This window comes from Tachysurus fulvidraco, chromosome 4 (genome assembly GCF_022655615.1).
Source record: "Tachysurus fulvidraco isolate hzauxx_2018 chromosome 4, HZAU_PFXX_2.0, whole genome shotgun sequence".
NCBI lineage: Eukaryota > Metazoa > Chordata > Actinopteri > Siluriformes > Bagridae > Tachysurus > Tachysurus fulvidraco.
Genome location: NC_062521.1, coordinates 31,225,150 through 31,251,210, shown reverse-complemented (window position 1 = coordinate 31,251,210; position 26,061 = coordinate 31,225,150). Strand labels below are relative to the sequence as shown.

At 39.2% G+C, this 26,061-nt stretch overlaps 1 protein-coding gene and 1 long non-coding RNA gene across 3 annotated transcripts; both read right to left on the bottom strand.

Moving 5' to 3' along the window:
• Positions 1–3,103: 3,103 nt before the first annotated feature.
• LOC125141120 lies at positions 3,104–5,840 on the bottom strand. Its single transcript, XR_007140495.1, has 2 exons — positions 5,761–5,840; positions 3,104–3,323 (listed from the first exon to the last, which is right to left on the bottom strand). It is a non-coding gene; the product is annotated as an uncharacterized LOC125141120 (long non-coding RNA).
• A 3,802-nt stretch (positions 5,841–9,642) lies between these two features.
• Positions 9,643–15,198, bottom strand: si:dkey-56e3.3 (zinc finger protein 271). 2 transcript variants are annotated; one of them, XM_047812819.1, is made up of 7 exons: positions 14,917–15,198; positions 14,587–14,883; positions 13,216–13,316; positions 12,723–12,834; positions 12,506–12,552; positions 12,209–12,278; positions 9,643–10,807 (listed from the first exon to the last, which is right to left on the bottom strand). In XM_047812819.1, exons 2-7 carry the CDS (start codon positions 14,843–14,845, stop codon positions 10,056–10,058), a joined length of 1,341 nt encoding a protein of 446 aa, XP_047668775.1. In that variant the 5' UTR covers positions 14,846–14,883; positions 14,917–15,198; the 3' UTR covers positions 9,643–10,055. The 2 variants fall into 2 exon arrangements, with proteins under 2 accessions (XP_047668775.1, XP_027008728.1); XM_027152927.2 differs by having other exon boundaries at positions 14,587–15,198.
• Positions 15,199–26,061: the final 10,863 nt, after the last annotated feature.

The window sequence follows — 26,061 nt, the reverse complement described above, 5'->3', positions numbered from 1 at the left end:
CACATTACATTGTGTGTGTGTGTGTGTCACATTAACATTGTGATTTAATATACACATTACATTGTGTGTGTGTGTGTGTCACATTAACATTGTGATTTAATATACACATTACATTTTGTGTGTGTGTGTGTGTGTGTGTCACATTAACATTGTGATTTAATATACACATTACATTGTGTGTGTGTGTCACATTAACATTGTGATTTAATATACACATTACACTGTGTGTGTGTGTGTGTCACATTAACATTGTGATTTAATATACACATTACATTGTGTGTGTGTGTGTCACATTAACATTGTGATTTAATATACACATTACACTGTGTGTGTGTGTGTGTGTGTGTGTGTGTCACATTAACATTGTGATTTAATATACACATTACACTGTGTGTGTGTGTGTGTGTCACATTAACATTGTGATTTAATACACATTACACTGTGTATGTGTGTGTGTGTGTCACATTAACATTGTGATTTAATATACACATTACAGTGTGTGTGTGTGTGTGTCACATTAACATTGTGATTTAATATACACATCACAGTGTGTGTGTGTGTGTCACATTAACATTGTGATTTAATATACACATTACACTGTGTGTGTGTGTGTGTGTGTGTGTGTGTGTCACATTAACATTGTGATTTAATATATACATTACACTGTGTGTGTGTGTGTGTGTGTGTGTGTCACATTAACATTGTGATTTAATATACACATTACACTGTGTATTCGTGTGACATCACATGCATGTGTCCACTTGCCTCCAAAGTATTGGCACCCTAGCATACCGGCCTTCAGGAATACCAGCTCCGACAAGGCAACTTCAAAGTTTGTCATGAAAAACTTTACAAATCTAGTTTACTAATAATTTTATGGTCTATAGACATGTCAGGTAGGAACTGAAGATTCACAGATCCACATGAACCATAGGACTCATCCTATAATTTGTTTTGATCAATTCGTTTTGATACGTTGCTTTACAGCGTCATACAGAACTTTCATATATCTGAATAAACAGATTTATATTATTTGTTGCTTAAACTGTTGCTCCAGCTCACAAACATGCACATTAAAATATCAATCAACTCTCGCTATGTGGATTGGTTGGGTTATGGGAAATTTGAAGGTGGGGGAAAAACTTATTTCAATCCAGCTGCACCCCAATGACACCAACCCAAACCACACCTGTGGCCAACACCCTTACTGATTCTTCCAACATTTACAAAGGTTATGAAACTTGTGGGGACTTAAACAAGTCTGAACTTAGAAATACAGTAATACCTCGAGATACGAGTTTAATTCGTTCTGTGACCTTGCTCGTATCTCAAATTGCTCGTATCTCAAAACAATTTTCCCTGTTTAAATTAATTGAAATCCTATTAATCCGTTCCAGCTCGCAAAATTCCACTTCAGTTGTTTTGTTTATGTGTTTTGAATATGAAAAGCGTGCCTCAGCTGTTAATCAGCTGTCCACGACGTGCACCAAACCGGTTACGACATCCATATTACCCGAAAATTTAAATTCCAATTCATAGAGCCGCTCTAGCGCCTCCTCCAACCCCGACTCCACCGAGCCAGAACCCGTGTTCCTTGTACCAGTTTACGTCATAAATCTCCACATATTTTTTCTCTCTCTCTCTCCCTAATTATTTAATTATTTATCCATTCATTCATTTATTACTTTCCAAAAATGCGTAAGCGAGCATATCTTATACTATGCATGATTAGTGGTTCTATTATACGGGGGGTCTATTCTATTTTCTAGTCGCTGCTCTCCGCGCTCTGACCACGCATGCGCACGGACGGGCACGTGGATTGTTGTCCAGAACAGAACCAGACCGCCAACACTAACTGTATGCATATCATCTAATAAATTCTCTTTTGACAAAGTGGTCCTGACAGAACTGAAATTCTCTTAACTTAATTTCTACAATTTCTGTTTTCTTTACATGAATTTTTCTTAATTTTCTTCATCGCTTTTCTTTTCACTTGTTTTTGCCTTTTCTGTCACTCTTTCCTCACTAACATCTGCCGGTCCTTTTAATAAAAACCTGTCCGGTCGGCATATCGGATGCGGTGTAGTCGCACAAGTTACATTTTTTAACGTATCCAAAGATCAAAACAGATCCGAAAATTACGTGCTCAGATTAAATGGCAAATCAAATATGGAGACTGGAGTTTAAAAAACCCATTAAACTAAAAGTCATGCGTGTCATTTCCTGTTTCCACACTTATCAAAGTGCTGAGCAATAAGTAACACACACACACACACATACACACACACACACACACACACTTTACATAGGGGAGCTCTATCAGTGTACTAAACCATCAAAGGTACTGTAAAAGGAATAAAGTGTTACATTACATTTACAGCAGACAGCCTTATTCAAAATGACATACATTTTTTATATTGGTGCACCCGGGGTTTGGGCTCACCAGCTTCCAATCTGTAGTCCAACACGTTTACCACTGAGCTACCACTTCCCCCAGGAAGCAGGGTAAACATCCCTACATCCTAGGATAAAGCAGGTATTAGATCAGACCTAATGTACTCCCTGAATCACACACTAGGCTTTTTCACAATTGGTTCACACACACATCGCACCACACCACACCACACCACACCACAACACACACGCACACACACGCACACCACATCATAAGGATGAACCAACATGAGATTAACTATCTAAACACACTTCAGTTCTCAGCATGTTAACTTACACAAAAACACAGATGACGATGATACTGGGGTTTTTTTTTGGGTCGAGGTGAAATGTGTATAAAACCAAGTTTTTGTAAACTTTTGCAAGTTTTTGTAAACTTTTGCAAGTTTTTGTAAACTTTTGCAAGTTTTTGTAAACTTTTGCAAATTTTACACTTTAAATTTACTTAAGGAAGTTGAGTAAACTTAACTTAAACTTAAATAGTAAATAGATAACATGGCCTGTTAAATTCTGTTGAGTAGTTTTTACTTACTGATCTGATGTATTTTATTGATATAATTAAGTAAAACTCTTTTGCTCTATTTAGTGTTGTTAAGTAAAATGAGTCACATTTAAAATATGAAAGAATAGATTACTGTGACAGTAAATGTGCAGTCACGAGTTATTTATTAAGAGCTTCAATTTAAGGAATGACAAAAATTTACAGAAACTTGCTTAAGATCAATGCTTAAAAATAAGAACAAGACTTTAAACAGCTCAAAACAGCTCTTGAAACATTCTAAAACATTGGACACGACTGGCTCCTCATCTCTGTTCCCATGGACAAGAACTGTCAGGACATCATTATTGAAGTCGTCATGATTGCCATCCTTACAAGAGGGATGAGGGGAAAGAAGAAATTTTAAAAAAGTTAAATTCATGACTGGATTTGGGAACCACTGCCATAGAAGTGCTAAAAGTGAGCTGAGTAAATATCTTTAAATCTGAATATTTGATTTGCTGACTGTTTAAATTGGTTATGTGGCAGAAATGATATAGCTTAAAGGTATAGTTCACTCAAACATGGACATTTGCTGTTTATTTATTCACTCCAAGTCCTTCAAGATGTAGGTGTTTCTCTAGTAGAACAGATTTTTACAGTAGCTGACACCACACTCCTACTGTAGGTGGGCCATGAAACGCACATCCTGTCGTGCGTCCAAAAAACTTCCAACATAAAAGTAATTCCCACATCTTGACATGCTGACGATAAATAGACCGACATGTCGGAGATAGCCTTTGCATGACATTTACAGGGTGTAATGCAGAGAAAAGCACCTCTACACTGGCGTTAGTGGCATCATGTTTAAAAAGGTCGTGGTCATAAGTGTTGCCAGGTGCTCTTAACCCTCGGGTCAATCTGACCCAGCTGGAAAGTTTAATGTGCCATAACTTGGGTTTTCTTCCACATATTTGCTTGAAATTTACCAGGATTGTTCCAAATTATGAACTTTGCAAGTAAAATTAATTTTGTATATTTTTGTTGAACTATGTGTTCAGAACAGTATATACTACGTGTTTTGGATCCACCCGGGTCATTTTGAACCGGCCACATTTAGTGGGGCAATAGGTCACACTTTTGCCTTTTTCAGCACAATGAACATACATACAGACACAAAACTGCAGACACAAAATGTCCACTAACACACGCACCCAAAACACACACTTACACACACTTACACTCACACAAATTGGGCATTGCATTTCATTAGGCCTCCAGGGGAAAAAAAGCCAAACATTTGTAAATATTTCACACTTTTGATATGTCTTTGCCTAGCAGAGGGCAGAATATGATCTACCGAAATGATTCCACACACACACACACACACACACACACACACACACACACAAACACAAACACAAACACACACACACACACACACACACACACACACAAGCATTGGCACTGCAATTCATTAGGCTTCCAGAAAAAACAAAAGCTACTCATTTGTAAATGTTTCACACTTGCTATATGCATTTGTCCAGTTGGGGGCAAAATCTGATCTACCAACAAGCTTCACACACACACACACACACACACACACACACACACACACACACACACACACACACACACACACACACACATAAACACACACATCATATTTGTTTCCTCTCTCTTATTTATGAATTTAGTTGCATCAGTCAGCTTTGGCCTGGAGATATTCTGAGTAATGTTTGACATTTATCAGTCAGTGGTTATCCAAAATAATATTGAATAATTTCTGCTTATTTTACTCAAAAACATGGCATAATTTCATTAGGTTTATCGTTCATAAATTAAGTATAATAAAAAACATGAGTGTAAAAGAAGTTTTATTCACATGAAGATATGCCATGTTTTTGAGTGGGGTTTGTTTGTGTGTGTGTGTGTGTGTGTGTGTGTGTGTGTGTGTGTGTGTGTGTGTGTGTGTGTGTGTAGCCTGTTGTTGGTTGATCAGATAACATCAGGTGGGTAAAATAGATATTACACACAGAATGGTGATCATTGTAGAATTTTTGATTTATAAACATTCAAATCAATTTGGCCTGTAAAAAACAGGTTTTATTATTTGCTGACATTAAAAATGGTCAAAATGGTTTCAAAACAATCTCCTGCCTTTTAAATTGACCAGCCTGTAATTGTGCATCAACTTTTGTGTCTCTATAGTGAAAATAATTCAAAATTTCAGTTTTTTTTTTTACTTAAAAATGAGGCATTTTTGTAAATAAATAAGGTTTATTATACCAAATATACTTTTTTTTTTTTTGCAAAATATATTTTAATATGTTGGAAACAAGTTAGACTACAAGGGTGAAAAAAATGGCTATCATATATACTTCATTTTTTATAAGCAGTCAAACAGACAAGGTCAAGTTGACTCAGCGCTCCTAATTTGTATAGGAGGAAAATATAAGGGTTAAAGTAACTGTTTTTGTGGCTGGTCAAAGATAAACAAGTAAAAAAATGAGCAAATGAATAAATATGGAAAATTACACAATCGTCTACCAGTGATCTCATAGGCTCATGAAAGGAAGAGCTCACTATGGAGAATATCACCCAACACTAGCAGGGATTACTTTTGTGATGAATGTATCTGCTTTTTCAACACTCCAAGTGGCAGAACCTGAATCACTGTGGACTGCAGTTTTAGCTAAAAACGTTCTTCACTGTTCAAATGACGGAGAAAAAATATCACCTACATCTGGTCTGGCCTGAGGGTTAGTAAATGAACAGCAGATTTTTATTTTTGGGTAAACCAACCCATCAACATGTCTGGGACTTACTTTGCTGTCTTTGAATGGGTTCTCCGCCACAATAAGACTGTGGATTACTGAATCTCGTCTCGCCTCAATCCTGTGGCCCTGTTAGGAGATTTGTAATAAACAACATTGAAAGACTGAACTGTGGAACTCAAATACATTAGTTACAAAACCTAGATAGTAAATTTTGTCCAAACAAAATGTGCATTTTCTGAAATTTTAAATAGTTTGAAAATATGTAACAGCTTAAAGATGTCGGTATAATCTGTCAGATCGGCCCTATATTACACACACTAAATTACGCGAGGCCCCGCCTTCCCCTGCCTCATTTGCCAGACACGAAAAGGACTGACACGAAGACTTACAGCAACATTAGAGATTCCAAAATGGTCGAATACCGAGTATATATTATAAAATATTCCATTCAATAAAGATTTGTTTATACCTCATTCAATTCTGTATTGTTTTACTCTTTGACTGGAGATGGAGAATTTTTTTTTTTTTAAAGGAGGGAGGTTTGTTGTGGTAGCAGTGGGGTGTCAAGTGTGAATGTGTGGCAAAATGTTTACATGGCTCAGGGGTCATGTAGGAGGGCCCCTTAGTAGAATTTTGCTTAGAGCCCCAGGGAGGTCAGGATCGGCTCTGAGTTTACAAAATGTTTTGCTTTCAGCAAACTGTCAACATTTTTCCTCAACATAAATCACCTGTCCAAAACACACCGCATGATGTTCTCAGCATTACTATACATTTTTACAGTGTATTAAATCCTGCTGTGTTGCAGATTTTTGTTTTCATATAAAAGAGACTCAGATGTGGGACAGAAGAATGTGATGACTGTCAAGGATTTTGTTCCCAGGACTTAAAGTTTTATGAACTGTTTGTAAATGAAGGTAATAATTTATTTATATCATATCCTAGAAAAAAACTGATTGAGATTAAGATAGAAATTGGGAAAGTGAGAAAAACACACGTAGCAAATATGTTCATAGATTAATATGGCTTTGTGTTTTGTCATGATGAGAACTGTTTAGTCACCAAGTTTCTCCACTTCCTGTCTGTGTGTGTGTGTGTGTGTGTGTGTGTGTGTGTGTTAATTAGCATACTAATGCACTTTCTCTCACAAACATTTCTGATAAGTAACTCAAAACTACTGACCTACATAACATCGAAGCAGGAAGACTATCTATAACAGAGAGAGAGAGAGAGAGAGAGAGAGAGAGAGAGAGAGAGAGAGAGAGAGAGAGAGAGAGAGAGAGAGAGAGAGAGAGAGAGAGAGAGAGATGTTGTTGATGATGAGAACTGAGGGAGGAAAAGGGGACCTACCTCATAGAGTTCACCTCAACAGTGAAAGTACTGTTCCTGTTTTTGGCAAGATGCTAAAATACCTTTAGCATTGTGTCCTTAACATACAGGTGACATTGAGCAGAAGAGACTAAGACTTTTCTTTGTTATTAGGAAAAATGTTGAAATTGATCTGATCCCAGCCAGAATTTTCTTAAACTAATTCAGCTGGTTCTTGAACCCACAAGGTCAGGAAGTTTGCATGAAGAATTCTGCAAAAATATAATACATGCACAAGCCAAAACTAAAAAAAATGCCTGCAAAGCAGAAGTATGATTCTAATTAAAAAATAATAATAAAAAATTATTCCCACCTAAAAAATTGTTATCCAGAGGCCCTCCATCAAACATCCCTGACACAGAGAAGACTGTCATAGAGAAGACTTAGAGCTGACCTTACAATCCTAAATATGTCAAACCCTATAACAAAACTCCACACAGGCCAAATAAAGTTATTAAAAGAAAAAATATCTAAAACACTGGACACAAGCAACAACTCGACAAAGTAAATTAGATTGTAATTTGTCCATAATCAGAAAATATGAATTGTCAGAATACTCGTGAGGACGTACAGACTCGGTGAACACAACCAAGTCGTCAAGAAGCTTTTATTGTCATTTCACCCATATATATCTGACATGAGACAATGTGTCTCCAGGACCATGGAGCAGAAAAAAGACAGAGCTAAGGACTTAGTAAGTTAGTCCTAGATACATAAAGTGTATGTGTATAACCTGGTGTACACAGTGTGAGACACAAGACAAGAAGACGGTGCAGGACAAAAGACGGTACAAGACACAAGACAACACAAGACATTACACAAAAGACATTACAGTACAGGACAGATTCACAAAATAGCGCTGACCAGAGTACATACTGTATATTATACTCTCTGTGTTGTGCAAACAGCAGTCAACTGTAATGTGAAAGACAGAAAAGAGCAGAAATTGTGTGTACAATCATGTAGGCAGTTTGACATGGTGGTGCTGTAGACATTCATTTACAGCATTTAGCAGACACCCTTATCCAGAGTGACTTACAACTGAGCAACTGAGGGTTAAGGGCCTTGCTCAGGGGCCCAGCAGTGGTAGCTTGGTGGACCTGGGGTTCGAACCTATTAACCACTGAGCTACCACATCCCTCATAGACATGGTGTATATTGGAAGAGTGTGTATTTGGTGTAGGTCTGTGCAGTCCATACAGTTGATTGTGCATGTGTGTGTGTTGTGCTCAGTACAGTTCAGTTATTAAGGAATCTTATGGCTGGGGGAAAGAAACTGTAACACAGTCTGGTCCTGAGGCTCAAATGCTTCGGTACCTTTTTCCAGATGGTATGAGGGTGAAAAGTGTTTGTGGGGGGTGTGTTGGGTGAAATGTGTGTGTGAGGGGTGTGTGGGGTGAAGAGTGCTTATGAGGGGTGTTTTGGGTGAAGTGTGTGTGTGAGGGGTGTGTTGGGTGAAGACTGTGACAATCAGCTGTGTGGACTGCACTGACCTACACCAAATACACTCTTCCACACGATCCGTGTCTACATGTTTACATGATGTTTTACACTGTTTGTGCTCTTTACACATACCGTCTTACACATTTCATTTGATTGCTGTTTACTCCATGTTCACCTGGTCCTCACCTGTCAGAGAACCTCACCTGGTCCTCACCTGTTAGAGAACCTCACCTGGTCCTCACCTGTTAGAGAACCTCACATGGTCCCTCAAAACCAGCTTCATCACCAGAAAAGCCCAGCAGTGTCTCGACTTCCTGCAGCAGCTGAGAAAACCTGCGCTTTACTGAAACACAGAACCGTAAACTGGGCTGCACTGCATGTGCACTACTGTACTGTAGACTTCTGTCTCAGGTGCTTTACACATATACCTTATAAAGGACTGTGTGTAACACTGTGGTGTACTGCACCAGATGTAGCATACAAATATGTTAACATTTTAACATTAACACAAATTTGGGAAACAGACAGACGAGAGAGAGAGAGAGAGAGAGAGAGAGAGACAGACAGACAGGGAGAAAGAGAGAGAAAGAGACAGACAGACAGAGAGAGAGAGAGAGAGAGGGAGAGAGAGAGAGAGAGAAGGAGAAAGAGACAGACAGGGAGAAAGAGAGAGAAAGAGAGAGACAGGGAGAAAGAGAGAGAGAGAGAGAGAGAGAGAGAGAGAGAGAGAGACACAAATCTAGTTTTTCACTCCACTACTCGGACCACTGATGAAGCAGAAACTTTCCCAGTAAGTTTAGTTGTTTGCTGCTGCCCCCTAGTGGACACAGTCAATATTACTGTGAATGAGCGTCAGTCTCATACTTTTATCCATCAATCTGCCAGTCTGTCCATTTTTTTTCCATCTATAATTCTATATAAAACCAGTGTTTAACTTTTCCAATACTTTATTTTTGCACAAGAAGAAATAACAATAATAATAATAATAATAATAATAACAAGGCACTACATATAGCTTCCTTTTCATATTAGTATTACAGGAGTTTGTGTTCATTAAGAAAAAAAGATTCTTCGTACATGAGTCTAAAAGCTTCTCACTGTCAGATTACTTACACAGTCGTTACAGTGGCCACATTATTTATTTTAATACTGAATGCTATAATTTTATACACACAGTTGGCTGTTTATTAAAAGGGAAACAATGGATTCTGTATTTATCACTTCACTTGGGAATGCAGCAAAACCTAATAAAGTCATCACAGAGTGTCTGCAGGTCTTTAACAAGGATATTTATATTAGAGCACTAGGCAAGGGACAGAGTGTATGCTTTTAATGTGTGTTTGCCTGGAAGTATCTGCAGGAATGTTCTCTGGAAAGGAAGGAAGAACACAGTTACTGTTCATTCGGAGAGAATTAAAAAAAAAAAAAAATCACATGAACGAGTTACTGGAGTTCAGGTCAGATGTCGTCTAACCGCATACAGGATATTTATAAAACTGTCGAATGGAGAACAAAAAATCCAGACTTAAAAAGGTCTAAAACTGTTGCAGTGGGTTCTGCAGTGGGTTCTGCAGAGTAAGGCAGTTCCTCTGCTGATGTTTCACCAGACTGCTCTTGTAGGCAAAGATCTGGCCACAGTGCTCACAGCTAAACGGTTTCTCCCGTGTGTGGATCTTCATGTGTGTCTTCAGGTTGGATGACTGATTAAAGGTTTTGCCACACTGCACACAGCCGTACGGTTTTTCCCCAGTGTGCACATTAACATGCTTCTTCAGATTGCTCTGATCTGAGAACAGTTTTCCACAGTGCAGACAGCTGAAGGGCTTCTCGCCTCTGTGCATGCCGTAGTGTTTCTTCAGACTGGATGCTTGACTGAAACGTTTCCCACACAGCGCGCAGTAGTACGGCTTCTCCCCCGTGTGGACACGCTGATGCAGGACGAGTGCACTGGTATGGGGGAAGTGTTTCCCACAATATTTACACACCACAAACCTCTCTGGTTTAAATAGGCCGGTGTGGGACTGAGAGGCAATTCGCTCGTCAGCGTGTGGAAAGTGGCCTTCAGGAAAAGACGCATTACTAACAGATCCAGCCTCGGTGCCATAAGAACACACGGCGTCTCTGTGCAGGAAATAATCATTAATGGACACTCCTGCACTCGTGTCCGGTCCGGAGTATGGGATGCTGTGTGTGGAAGACTCAAACATGCTGCTTTCCCACGATGCATCAGCTACAGCGTCGTCGTTGTCAGCTTCTATACTTGAAGTGCCTTCATCAGGACAACTTCCTAAAAATGAAATGTAAAGATAGTCAGGTACGACATCGTTGTGTGCTTCATTAGCTCTGCTTAGGAGGCTAAAGGTGCCAAAAAGTAGTGGAAGTTTAAAACCACCAGTTTGTTGTGCAATAAATGGATGGATATATGGATGGATGAATACTTTATTCATCCCGTTGGGAAATTCAGCAGTAACCACAAACGTAAGCAATAAGACACGCAATAAATACTAAACATATTTAAAGTAATACATTTAAATTGAAAAGGTCCTGTGCACATTGGAGTGTTATGGTGTCTCCTCGGTCTGTCTGTGGAGCAGCAGCATGTTACTGATGTTACTGACGCTGCTCCTCTGCCTGCACATCATGTTGCAGTGGATTGTCCGCAATGTCCACAAGCTTATTCAGTGTCCGTCGCTCTGCCACAGACGACACGCTACCCAGCTCTGTGCCCACAGCAGAGGCTGCCTTCTTCACCAGCTTGTCCACAGGTGTTCATTGTCTCAAACAGATGTGCTGCTGTGAACACCTCGACTCTTTCCTCCTGCCAGCTGTCTAACTACACCGGTCAGACACAACATTAAAACCACTGAGAGATTAAGTGAATAACATCGATCATCTTGTTAAACTGAAGTGGACAGAGACAACCAAAAGTGACCAAGGAAGGACAACAGTTTAACATGGAGCCCAAGCCCATTGATGTGTGTGTTGAGTGAAGGCTTACACAATATCAGGCATGTGGTTTTAATGGAATGGCTGACAGGCTAGAGATCAGTATAAAAAACAATTCCCCATGAGCCTTAATTATCTTGGATCCTAGAAATAAACACATTTCACTGTGGCTTCACAATTTTGTCAGGATTTAGTCCTCATCATAGCACAGAGACAGCGCTGGTTAAAGTGGTAAATGTCCTGTTACTGGTCTCTGATCAGGGTTGTGTCTCTTTACTGGGTTTATTTGATCTTAGTGCAGCTTTTGATACCATTGACCATGTTATTTTACTCGATAGACTAGAACATGTTGTTGGTGTTAAGTCACAGCTCTCTCCTGGATCGGGCCGTGTGTGACAGATCGATAACAGTTTGTAGATCTAAATGGCGACGACTCTAAACAAACTAAGGAAATGTTCGGTGTTCCACAAGGTTCTGTTTTAGGCCCATTGCTTTTCTCCCTATATCTCCTCAATCATATGCAAATTTGGCATTATGTAAAACTTCTGCTCCAACTGACTTGTAGGATTCCTGGGATAAAGAACCCAATAATAGTAGCAGAGTATCAGTGCACAAGCGACAATCTAACAGCTAAGCGACTGTAAAATAGATGAACATGTCTTAGCCTTTGTTGCAGATTTTGATGATGTTTTGGTGAATGATGATGTATGTTTGGGGTTGTTCATATTTTCCTTGTCATTACCATCGCGTGCTGATGCGTCTCCTCTCTCCTCATGTTGTTCTTCCTTCAGAAAGTCACATTCTTCATCAGACTGAAACACATGGAAGGTTTAGTTAGCTGCTGAGTGGAATTATACTAATGCACAACCTAATCTATGCTTGTTGCTACGGGCGACAAAAAATGTTCACTGAATGAATGTCACCAATGACAGGCGGATACACTCAGTTATACTGGAAGTGGGGAGTAAACACCTACACTCTAACACACCATCCAGAAGAACTGTGTGTGTGTGTGTGTGTGTGTGTGTGTGTGTCTAACCTCCTGTTGTTGGAGTGAATCATGCTGCAGGATGTTTTCTCTGCCTGCTGTAGTCACACACAGAACACACTCATTAACACCATGCTGAGTGTTTAACATGGCTGTAACTGATAAACTAATGCTAACACTAAAGCTAAGCTAAACAACGAAACACTATCATATATTGCCATTCCATATAACTGAACAATGAGTAGAAGTGTGTGTGTGTGTGTAATACTTGTGTCTCTGGTCTCAGTCTCCTGCACTTTACTGATGCTCTCTGTTCTCTCCTGTTTCAGCATGAGAAGGTCTGACTGTCCGTCCTGCTCCACACACTCCATCACACACTCCTATTCTCACACACACACACAGACACACACACACACACTAACACAATTACACACCTAAACATATATATGGCATTGGAAAGATCCTTTATCCAGAGTGACAATTTATTTACATTTGACTTTTTATCTAATTTTTACAACTGAGGAGTTTTCAGTTAAGGGCCTCACTCAAGGGCCCGTGTCCTAACTCTCAACCTTTCGATCAGTATCTGATGTCTTCTAGTTCTCATTTCACATCTCAGATATTTAGAGAAACTGTATGTTACTGTTATCATTATGATGACTAGTATCTCAGTGCTGAAGAGTAATAGAGGAGAGTGTGTGTATTATTTCTGTGAAACTGTGTGTGTGTGTGTGTGTGTGTGTGTGTGTGTGTGTGTGTACCTGTTGAGCAGATGTGCATGTTACAGTATCATGTGGAAGTGTTTCCTCAGTGGGTCGCCGTTCACGCTCTACTGTGTCGATCTTCACCCGTACCCTTCCGCCTAGTGCACGCACACACACACACACACACACACACACACATACACACACACACATACACACACATACACACACACAGAGTGAGCAAAAGGGTGTCTTCAAGGATAAAACCAGGCACAAATGCACAGTTCATTAAGAGCAGGTGAGTAGTGACGAGAACACGACACACACGCGCACATGCACACACACGCACACACACACACACACACACACACACACACACACACACACACACACACACACACACACACACATGCACACACACACACAAAACACGCTGCAGGGACGAGAAGGTCCAAGCAGAGCCCTGACACTCTCATTGCTTATGAGGCATGAACCCACCTTAATTCCCAAAAAGCTCCACCCTGAGACCTGCCTTGGCCATAGAGTAACGTTCAGATGTTTAACTAGCATAAGGTTCAGCATGATCATTATGCAGTACAGAATAATAAGGAACTGTGAGCTCTCTATAAGAAAAGTGACAGCTGAATTTTATTATTTAACTTTTACTGGTTTTGCCATTCAGCACTACTTAAAAGTTACAGCTTCAGCTATGATAAAGACACATTACCTTCCATTAGATGCCTGCATTAAGTATGTATGTGTGGGCGGAGCTATCGATACAGGGGTGGGACCCATTTGGGTTAGGGGCGTGTTTGTTTTGGTGATTTTATATGTCAACATTGGCTTTCAAACAATGGAGACCCCACCTTTAAGTCCAGTGCAGACTACTGAGCGGTCATAAATATTCATAAGTCTGCTTCTATAATTAAGATCTAGTTTGCATTTTTTTATTATTTGTTTGTTTGATCAAATACTCGAAACTAGAAACGTATTCACGATCACTTATTAACTATTACATTTATGTGCAGTTTATTCTTCAATATCAGTTTCAACGGATGATGATGATTAATTTAACACAGTTTACACAAAACTGAACGGACACTGAGTCGACTCTCTGAACCGACTATCATTCACTCGTCTTCAGTTAATACTCCCTGAATCGGTTCGTACGTGTGAATCGGTTCTCAGTGTTGTCGATCATAAATAAGAATAAAAATAAACAAATTTTAACAAAAACAATCAAACACAGACACGTATGAAAATGTCGAGTAAGATGAAATAAAACAAAACTCATTTTCAGCCACAATTCAGCATATCAGGAAAACACTAACGCTGTTTAGTTAGAGGAGATGAAGGAGCTTGTATTGGGGAGTCGAACCGGATGAGTCGAACCAGATGATTCGTGCGAGCGCTCCAGTGTTCACTTACCCTCTCCCCCTGATGACTCCTTCAGCCTGTTGGTTCGTTTATAAAACGACTCCCGCATTTCGATCATCTTCAGTCTCCGTTTGAGGAGCGTGTTCTCCTTCTGACTCTTCACTATCTCCATCTGTAGCTCAGTGTAACTGACCTCCACAACTTTACAGATCTCGGCCACAGCGGCGTTGGCGAACACCTCCATCACTGAGGCGATCTGAGTCTGAAACGCCAACACCCCGGGCATCCTGCTGTCCTCCACCGCCGCCATCACTCACCGCTGTACGCCTGAGTAAACCCGCTACTCACCCGGTAATCACCCGGTATTAACCCGGTATTAACCCGGTATTAACACGCGCTTACAGACTGTTTTACTACACGGATAAAAACGGGCTGATGCTGTGACGTCATGTGCATTAAAAGGACCCCTGAAAGCCCCAAACTAGAAAACACGAACACTTCTAATGGCCACGTAACATAAACGAACTACCGGAGCTTAAGATCCTTCTCCGCTCAGTAATCAGTAATGAAAATGGAACAATAAAAAGGTTTTGTTTGTTATATGTAATTTTAATCAGGCACAAATGTTAGCAGCTCCGTCGTACCGCATGACCACAGTTTAGCGCGACGCATGCGTGGTTTCAGCCAATAAGAACGCTCCAGCGGATGACGTCACAAAAGCAGTTCGTCAGAAATGACTGCTTCAGTTATAACAAAAGGAAACGGTTGTTATGAACGCTTATGACAAGGGTGTATAACTAATACATCTAACGTTAATTGGCTTAGACAGATAAGCAGAAATCCCAACTCCATGTGGAGTTTTATTCCTTATTTTATTACTTTATTAACAAAATCCCAGTAAAACTAGCTGAGTTTCATCACCAGGCCTTTATTACATGGTCATTGATCTAAGCCCAATTTCTCACCACATACGTATTATATCTGGAATAATAAGGACATTGTGTATAAGCGTAAATCTCTTTCTCTTGAGTATTGGTTTACAAGTCCGTAACCAGCCTATTGGAAGGGGGTGTTCTTTTTTTTTCAAAATGTGGACCTTTCTGCAGTTTTTCTCCTCCTTTTCTATTTAATTATGAGGTTCAATACTCCATTATTTTGTGCTGGATTAACTTGTCTGCTGGTATCTTAACGAGCACGCTTTTTGGTGCACCTAAATTATTTACTGCATTGTTGTCAAATTGCTTCCTCATGTACCAACTTTGTCAGTCCATACACAGTACATACATTTAAAGACCACACTGACAACAGGATAGATTTAATAAACTTTACTGAAGTATTAATAATAATAATAATAATAATAATAATAATCATGGGCGAGGCTAGCTTCAGCACCCCTAAAAAGGAGCTCAGCACACCTAAAACTTGGAGTAAGAAATGTTGTTATTCAAAAATTCATTTTTGTTCGTCTTTTACAAGGTTAAATAATGTCCGAAACATACTCCGTAGATTCTGGTTTAAAATGTATGTGTTAAGGATGAAAATATAAAGATTTTGGGACTACTTTAGTCCAGTGGGTCGCCGCTGCTGTGGAGTAGCACAGGACCTGAGTGACTCATCCATAGTCATAAACGTAGAGAAGTAGCGCCGGTTACAATGTTCTTCCGCAAGACGCATGCAGTTCTGTTTATTAACTGCTAGACCGTGACACAGAAACAGCAGCACGACAAATAAACTGTACCTGTGTAGTGCATACGTGTGTCTCTGTTGGTAAAGTTTATCGTTAATTTGATAGATGGCCATTTGTAAATAATTTACAGAAAATTAATTACATTTTGTTGTCCAAGTATCTGTTACTTTGTTCAATGACAATAAAGTTGAATCTAATCTAACCGATCTGATGACTGTTGATGCAAAAGGAGGCACATGGAGTTAACGGTCAGGAAAAGGAGCTGAGAGAAGAAGGATTTGTGCTTGTTACAGGGGGCTGTGTGTCTGTGTGTGTCTGTGGGTGTCTGTCTGTGTGTGTGTCTGTGTGTGTCTGTCTGTGTGTGTGTGTCTGTGTGTGTGTCTGTCTGTGTGTGTCTGTGTGTGTGTGTGTGTGTCTGTCTGTGTGTGTCTGTCTGTGTGTGTCTCTGTGTGTGTCTCTGTGTGTCTGTGTGTCTCTGTGTGTGTGTGTGTGTCTCTGTGTGTGTCTCTGTGTGTGTGAGTGTGTGTGTCTGTGTGTGTGTGTGTGTGTGTCTGTGTGTGTGTGTGTCTGTGTGTGTGTGTGTGTGTGTGTGTGTGTGTGTGTGTGTGTGTGTGTGTGTGTGTGTGTGTCTGTGTGAACCCTCACAATTAAGCTGGTGTTCTGAAAAGGTCTCAAAAAAGAAAAAAAATCTGGATTTTGGAGTTAGTTGAATCAATGTTAAAATGATAACGTTATTTTACAATAGACTTATTTTTTGTGTGAAAAGGGTGGAGCTCATCAAGCTTTGACCTTAGAATTGCCCCTGCTAATTATTTTCATCATCATTTCTTGACTTTCTTTCAGTGCCTCTTTTATATCTTTATATGGATATTATATTGTAGACTATTGAGTGGATAAAATATAAAAATTCTTTTAATTAAAATATGTGCATATATATATATAAACCCCTCCCCCCATCATTCAGAGGCAATGCTTCACCATTGCTAAAATATTATTTTGTTGTATGGCTGATTTCAGGTTGTTGCCTCATTTGGTTGTGTTTCCATCAGCACAAGCAGCCAGTCCTAAAATAACACACACACACACACACACACACACACACACACACACACACACACACACACACACACACACACACACACACACACACACACACACGTCCAGCTACAATAATGTATCATATTAATTTGAAACAGCAACCCAGAAAATTTGTCACAACACAAACTTTGATTAAAACAATGATGACAATAATCACATGAAAAAAACCCGACTTAAATTCTGTACCTTTGGCAGTGAGGGGGGTTTGTTGCATTTACATGACATTAACATTAATGCCTTTAGCAGACACTTTTATCCAAAGAAACTCACAGTGCATTTGAGTTACATACATTTTTTTCAGTATCTGTGTTCCCTGGGATTCGAACCCACAACCTTTGCCATGCTAACATAAAGCTCTACGATAATGCACTCATACACTTATATAAAATCTATTTGTCATTCAGTTATGCGTTGTTTGTTCAGTTACAGTATGTTCAAACATTTTTTCTATCTATTGTAACATGGACTGTGGAAAAGTGGCATAAGGTTGATTTTTCTGATGAATCATCTATTGAACTGCATCTCCATCATCGCAAATGGACCCAAGATTCACACAGAAAACAGTCAAGTTCGGTGGAGGACAAATCATGGTTTGGAGTTACCTTCTTGCTGCCCGTTACATACCACAGGAGAGGGCAAATTCTTCAGTAGGATGGTGCTCCTTCTCATACGTTATCCTCCACCTTCCTGTCCTAATTAAATAATTAAAAATCAAGGCTTGATAAGATTTTTATTTTGGTAAAATAAGCTTAATCTAGAGGTCTTTGTCTTTCATATAAGCCTCTTCTGATTCCAAATGATCAACTAAAAGTCAAGTTTTGTCAGGGAGTGTACGGATAAATTTAAATTAATTAAATATTTCAATATGTTTATGCATTACAGGATTCCTAAAGCAAATATTTTATAGATATAATTTACATATTTCGCCCCTTATAGATTCAGTGTGGAACCTGTACAAAATAGTTCCATATAAAATGCCTTGGGATGACAGGAGCACACATACCGAGCGGACATATCCCTCGGTGTTGTGCGTTATGCATTGAGCTAAAGTAAAGTACAGAGACCACAGAGTTTATAACTATATCTGTAATAGCTTTTATATAAGCAGCAGGATTATATACTGTATGTCTGACAAAAACTGATTTACACATTGAAGTTTACATCACAGTGAAATGTATATTGTTGTATATTGTTTATAATGCAAACAATAAAAATAATCAAAAAGCAAGGATTCTCAAAATAAGTGTTGTAGTATAACTATCAGGACATCAGTGATGTAACTAATGTAATATATGTAACATGATAGAATATACTAAGTAATTACAAGTTAAGTTAACTTAAAATTTAAGCTCATTTATGTTAAAAAAAGACAATTAATTGAGTTGAACCAATGTAAAATTTTAACTTATTGTAGATTATCAGCTATTGGTCTGCATACTGCACTGCTGCTTGGATGGGTTAAACACAGAGCACAAATTCCTAGTATGGGTCACCATATGTCACTTAAAATAAATTACACAAGCAAATCACACACAATAAAGCATTTCACTTTATTTTTTGAAACAGGCTGCAATGCGATGGTGAAGCCTAAAACCACACATCATGAATGTACACCAAATGTGTCACATTAACAAATGTAAGTTCACTTTCAACAGGACACTTCCTTGATTCTGCCCCCTTTGCAACACTTTCTTGTTCTGAACTAGAAGGAAAAAAAAAAACAGTTTTATATTTAGTATGAAAATATACTATAATATATATATTAGGTCTGCACGATTTAGGGAACATGTCATATTGCGATTATTGAGGTCAATATTGCGATTGCGATATAATAAACAAAGTCAACTTGCTTGGTTCTCAAGGAAAATGCACACACAGATTACTGATAATGCTGAAATTTGTATTTCTAAACTCAAACTAGCAACAACAACAAACATGCAAAACGTTTTCAAATTAAAATATAAAATAACACATTCATGCTGATTAATGAAAAGCCTAAGATCAGAAGTGTAGGTAAGTTAAATTACCAACTTAATACAAGTTATACATGATATTGCACACACCATTATAGATAATATTTGGAGCAATATTACATGTAATTATTAAACTTGATTACTTACATATACATTAGCTTTTAAGCCTAATTATTAATGTTGATGATGATGTGATTGTGACAGGGGAAGAGGTTTCAGGTTGGGGGGTAAAGAGTTTTTTCTGTCACCACTTTTGAATAAGAAACAATATCAAGGCTATAAAACTTGTCAAAACTCCGAATCACAAAAGTATCAGTGAGAACATGTTTAAACAGTACATACACTCGGACTTGATGCACATCACATGTTTTACTTTACTGATACTGCTTTTAATCGTAATGTAAAGACTGGTCATCGGGACATCAGCTGTCATGTACAATAAAAGCACAGCGACAGGAAATATCATTTACTGTAACACAAAAAGCCGCCTAGACGGTGGACTTGCGCTCAGGATTTATTTTTGAGCGGCGTGAGGACGGATTCTTTCTACACACACACTATTTTATTTCTTGATAACAGACTGCTGCTAACTATAACACACCGTTGCCATGAAAAACAGAGCGTTGCCATGGACACACAGGGTTCTAACCGTAGAGACAGAGTGCACTATTTTCTTTAGCGGAAGCAATACAATTGTTCAGCAGCTTGTGTTGCAGCCACAGGCGTATGAGACGAGCAACAGCGCGAAGCCGCGAACTTGTTCTGAATACTTTAAAGGTGTAACAGCTGATGAAAAAGCAGAGACAATTGTAGACGAAAATGAAGAGTTTTTATCTTATTTTTTATTTTATACAAAACATTTTCATCTCGTCTTTTTTTCGTCTGACGAAATTAACACTATATATAACAGAGGTAGCATTTTTTTCTGGCCACCAGTTCAGTGTCCGTCTGCTCGGCATCCATCTTCACCCGTTCCGCGCTGCACACTGGAAAAAGTCACATGACCAAATGCGCCACATGTGCCACTGCCTAAACTGAAACTCACTGGTCTTTTTTTGTGCTAATTATATAAATGGAAAATCAGAATAATGTCATTTTTCATTTTGTTCAAAAATCAAGATTCAGATGCAACAAACCAAACTTGCAGAATCGAAAATTATATTATATCTGTTTGTGAATTATTCTAAAAAATGAAAAAATGAAAAAAAAAATGTAACCAACTTTTCATTTGGTCATTTTGATGGTGGGAATTGAACAAAGAACTGCAAAGCGTTACACGGAGCAGGGCGGAAACAGCTTCGTCCAAATTCGCCCTTATCTTAATGCAAACGTGCCATCGCTATGCATGGTCATATTCCTCTGAAATAAACAAATTAACCACTAGAACATTCATTCGATGTAGTCACACTGCTTTTAGGCCGACAATCGCGTGCACACTCGTTCCTCCTTTCATACAATAACTTACTTGTTCAAACTGGGCTTTCATAAGTATTCAAGTAACACATTTCTAATTGTTGAAGCTAAATTCGTAGCAATTCAGAAATTCAATTTAAAAAAGTTTCTTACTTGACCACAAACGCATTAACACAAATAAATGAATGTACGTTAAAACGACCAATCTTACCTCTTTTCAGCATCTTCGTCTCTTTGTGTTTCAGAAAATATCTTCACCTAACACTACAAACAAGTGTTTATTAATGTCAAAACCCCTAAATCCAATATTTTGCTTAGTTTATAGAAAGTTAAGCTTACCTCTTCACATTTTTTCCATATTTGCATATCACGTGGCTCACAGTCTTATACTTAAAATATTGTTATAATTACTTAGTTTTGATGCGATTTTAATACTAGCTGACGTGACTTATGTTTTTTCATTATATTTATGCATACATTTAGGTTCACCTTGTAACTTATATATTTATGTTACAGACACTATATATGCTAAGTAGAGGTTGGAAAGTTATTTGTGTTCAGCTTATTTATTTTTATAAGTAATGGTTGTTCAGCCAATGAATCGTTTTTTACAGTGCTGCTCCTCCACATCGAGAGGAGTCAGCTGAGGTGGCTCGAGCATCTGTTCCGGGTGCCTCCTGGACGCCTCCCTGGGGAGGTGTTCCGGGCATGTCCAAAGGGGAGGAGGCCCCAGGGAAGACCTAGGACACGCTGGAGGGACTATGTCTCTCGGCTGGCCTGGGAACGCTTCGGTATTCCCCTGGAGGAGCTGGAGGAAGTGTCTGGGGAGAGGCAAGTCTGGGCGTCCCTGCTTAGACTGCTGCCCCCACGACCCGGTTCTGGGTAAGCGGTAGAAGATGAGATGAGATGAGATATTTATTTTCCAAATCTACAGGGAGTCTCAGCAGAGGGATGAAAAGAGAGGGATGAAAAGTGTTTGGTAGTTTGTCTGAGTGCTTGAGGGAAGAAACTGTTACACAGTCTGGTTGTGAGGCCTAAATGCTACAGTATGTTTTTCCAGATGGCAGGAGGGTGAAGAGTGTGTGTGAGGTGTGTGTGGTGAATAGTGTGGATGAGGGGTGTGTGGGGTGAAGAGTGTGTTTGAGGGGTGTGTAGGGTGAAGAGTGTGTGTGAGGTCCACAATACTGTTGGCTTTGCTATGACAGAGAGAAGATAGACTCTAATGATCTTCTCAGCTGTCCTCAAAATCCGCTGCAGGGTCTTGCGATCTGAGAGCAACCACTCTCCGCTGAACATTGATGGATCATCTGTAGAGATCGTGAAGAGCACCAAAATTCTTGGTGATCATCTGGTGGAGAACTTCACCTGGTCACTCAACACCAGCTCCATCACCAAGAAAGCCCAGCAGCGTCTCTACTTATTATGAAGTCTGAGAAAGGCACATCTCCCTCCCCCATCCTGATTACTTTTTAGAGAGGGACCATTGAGAGCATTCTGAGCAGCTGCATCACTGTCTGGTTTGGGAACTGCACCATCTCGGATCGCAAGACCGGATAGTGAGGACAGCTCTCTCTTCCTTCTATCATGGACATTTACACCACACTCTGCATCTGCAAAGCCAACAGCATTGTGGATGACCCCACACACTCCTCACACACACTCTTCACCCTCCTGCTGTCTGGAAAAAGGTACCGAAGCATTCTGGCCTCACGACTAGACTGTGTAACAATTTCTTTCCACAAGCCATCAGACTCCTCAATAACTGAATTGAACTATACTGAACTGGATCTGCACGAGATCTTCCAGACAAACTCCAGTTGAAACAAAGGGCCGAAAAGGTGGCCGCTAAATGCCGCACAACATTTGTTTGGATCTAGGCGAGAGGGGTAAACCAGCAAAATCTTTGGCCCCTATGCCATGAGCAGCAGCCGACCAGTGGCGAAGCTCAAATGAACATGTTGCTACTTAATGTATAGGTGGTTGGTAACAAAACCTTTATCCTGAACGACTTTATGGCGAAAAACAAGCTGCACTTCATGTTTTTGGTTGAGACATGGCTGAATGTAGGAGATGTCTCACCAATGTCAGAACTTTTGCCGCACGGATGTTTGTACTTCAAAAAGTGACAAATGCCTTAGCCAGGGCATATGTCCAATTGATTTTAAACATGCTCTTGTGACTCCTCTGTTAAAACGTCCAAACCTTCCTATGGATGACCCAAATAATTTCAGGCCGATTTCTAATCTGCTATTTCTAGCAAAGGTGTTAGAAAGAGTTGTTTTTAACCACCTGTGGTGAAACTCTGAGGTCTTTCAATCTGGCTTCAAGTCAAGGCACAGCACTGAGACAGCACTGGTGAAAGTGATTAATGACATCTTTTTGACTCTGGACAGAGGGGAAAATTCTGTATTGACTGATATGGTGGACCATAATATTTTAATCCAGTGTTTGGAATCTTGGGTTGGCCTAAAGGGGAATGTCTGAAAGTGGTTCAAATCATATCTTGCTGATAGATCTTTTTCTGTGTCTGTAAAAGATTGCATGTCCATGACATTGTATGTCCCTGTTACTGTGTGGGGTTCCTCAGGGATCAAGTTTAGCTCCTGTTTTATTCTCTTTATATATGCTACCTCTTGATTTGATTTTTTTTGAAAAACAACATGTCTATTCACTGCTATGCGGATGAGGTACAGATCTATTTTTTGGTAAAACAGTCAAACTGTGATTATTTTGGCAATCTACTAGCATTTATGCAGGAGGTGAAAGACTAGTTGGCAGATAATTTTAAATTAAAATGAAATGAGGAGAAAATTGAGGTTATACTTAGTGTCCGAGCATCTAAAAGATACCTCCCTGTCAGTTGCCATCTCTGACAAGGTTAAAAGCCTTGGGTTTATCTTGGATTCTGAGTTAAAAATGGATAAGCAAATAAATTCTGTGGTTAAATCCAGTTTTTTACTTATGGCTCTTAGCGAAAACCAAACCATTTCTATCTCCTTCAGACTTTGAGAACTCCAACCAGGGCTAAAACATCAGAATTGATGAAGTAGGTCCATAAGAAGAGACAGACTGGCAGCTCAGAACACTGGGAGCTTGACATAAAGAGAGAGAGAGAGAGAGAGAGAGAGAGAGAGAGAGAGAGAGAGAGAGAGAGAGAGAGAGAGAGAGAGAGAGAAAAACTGTTATGATTGTAATCAGGTGATAGACAATGTAAATTATGTGCAAAGTGCAGACAGGGACTCTGCAATGACATCATAACTAAAAGGGAGAGCCAGAACATGAGACATGAGGGCTTCCTCTGGGATGTAAAGCGTCTCACTACTCCACAGAGTACAAACCTGAGTGAACATGTGAGAGTGGTAAGGAGACAACATCCAAATATCCCATTTCACCAAACAATCTATATGCCCATGAACCCTCCAGATCTGCTTCTTTACCTAAGAAAACCTATTCATAATAATTTAGACTAAACAAATATGTTTTCAGTCTGCACTTAAACACTGAGACTGTGGGGCCCTGTAAGAAAAAGCCCTAACCCTAACAAGTTTTCTTGTTATTTAATGCCCCTTTTCCACCGAGGCAGTTTGAGTGCTGGTTCGGATCCAGAGCCTAATTTAGAACCAGTTCTTTCTTTTTCGACAGCCAAAGCACCAGCTCTGAACCAGGAAAAGTGGTTCTTAAGTTGCACCAAAACGTTGTTGGTCTAGACTTAAGAACCATTTGCGTAAGGGGCTGTGGGTGGGTTTACTGTTAGCGCATTTGTTAATGTACCTTAAGTATACTAATGTTTAATACACATTTACTTTACCGCAATATGATCAGTTATCAGCACACATAATAGTAGGTAGCTACATGCTAAGGCTAAATTTTTTCTGTGTTAATGATAAAATAATGTTATGCACCTTCTCGATTACAACCTCCGTTTACACAGATTACATGGAGCTGCACGTACACATTGGATTCGCCGCGTTTGGGTGTTAATGTAGGTTCACAAAGCCATGAGCATTAACAGTAAAGCAACATCTGCCATTGTTGAGGTGTTTGCCGCTGCTGCACTAATGTTACTGGCACACGTGACACATATACAGTGACGTCAGAATCGGCTCTGTGTGGTTGCTCTCTAGCCGGTGGAAAGGCAAACTTTTAGAACCTTCTTAGAAGGATCGCCAGTGGAACCAACTTTGAACCAGCACCAGTGCTAGCTCTGAACCAGCACTCGGTTCTCTTTGGTGGAAAAGGGGTATAAGAAAAACTGTAATTGATACAACCTTTTCACCAAAAAAAAAAAACATTTTTTCTGATAAATAAAGTGTAAAGTTTTACTAATATTTACAAGTTCTGATTATTCTAGCAAAATATAGTAATATAACAAAATATTAAGGATTTGAAAAGTGCAAACTGCAGACTTAAATCACTTTTTATAAAATAAATAATTGTCACCTGAAAAAAATCCCTAAAGAAAATAAATTTTGTAAACCAGTTCAACATGCAAATTACATGCTAAATAAAAGAAATACAATAAACAGGTGTCAGTATAACCCTTATTATGGCGTAGTAGTAATAATGAACATTGGTTTGGTAGCCTAACGTAGTCTTTGAATTTGGACCAGAATCAGAAAACTCTAAATTGTTAAGAGCCTGAGAATTGAATGCCAATAAAAGGAATACCACACCAAAATAACAGTTTGCATAACCTGTATTAAATTCACAGGGATGTTACATAGATATAAAAGAAACACATTTAGGGAAAATAACAAACTAAAACAATAAAGTGTGCACTTAAACAAAACTCTCTTTTTTTTCAGTTTCTTTGAGCTCAATTCGTTCTTGGTTCCACATTTTTGTTTTTGTTGACAAGAGTTCAGTTTCTACCATCGGGGCCATTTTTTAGTTTGTGTTAGTGTTCTTCCTGCCACCAAGGAAATGAAGAAGATGATCCTGGAGACCCGTCTTAAGTCGGAATCACAAGCACAGTTGGCTCGCCACCCAGCCACCTGGACTGGGAACATATGAATCTGTGGGAAACGTCTGGAACATGTAGATCTGTACCACTCCGTGGAAAGGATCTCTGCACAATGTTTCCAACTCTCTACCAAAACCTAACCTATAAATAGGGCCAAATAATTTCTCTCAATTACAATTCAGTGAATAAATGGACTACTACAAAATGCTCTTATGTTACTTCTCAGGTATCAAATCTACATGAATTTCTCTCTAGTATCAAAAGTACATTTACATCAAAAATTACATCCTTCAAAGACCTTCTAATTCAAGTTTTATGATACATTAGAAATATTTACAGTATGAAGAATAAAACTGCATGAATTGCATGCAAACATTAATCAACTTGTATTA

What these genes read in the sequence shown, in the direction of transcription:
- si:dkey-56e3.3 (XM_027152927.2), bottom strand. Translation starts at nt 14,845, where the DNA reads ATGGCGGCGGTGGAGGACAGCAGGATGCCCGGGGTGTTGGCGTTTCAG. An exon ending in GGAGTCATCAGGGGGAGAGG is followed by an intron (nt 13,317 to 14,586) that starts GTAAGTGAACAC and finishes TGCGTGCACTAG; the next exon opens with GCGGAAGGGTACGGGTGAAG. An exon ending in AGACGCATCAGCACGCGATG is followed by an intron (nt 10,808 to 12,208) that starts GTAATGACAAGG and finishes TTTCATTTTTAG; the next exon opens with GAAGTTGTCCTGATGAAGGC.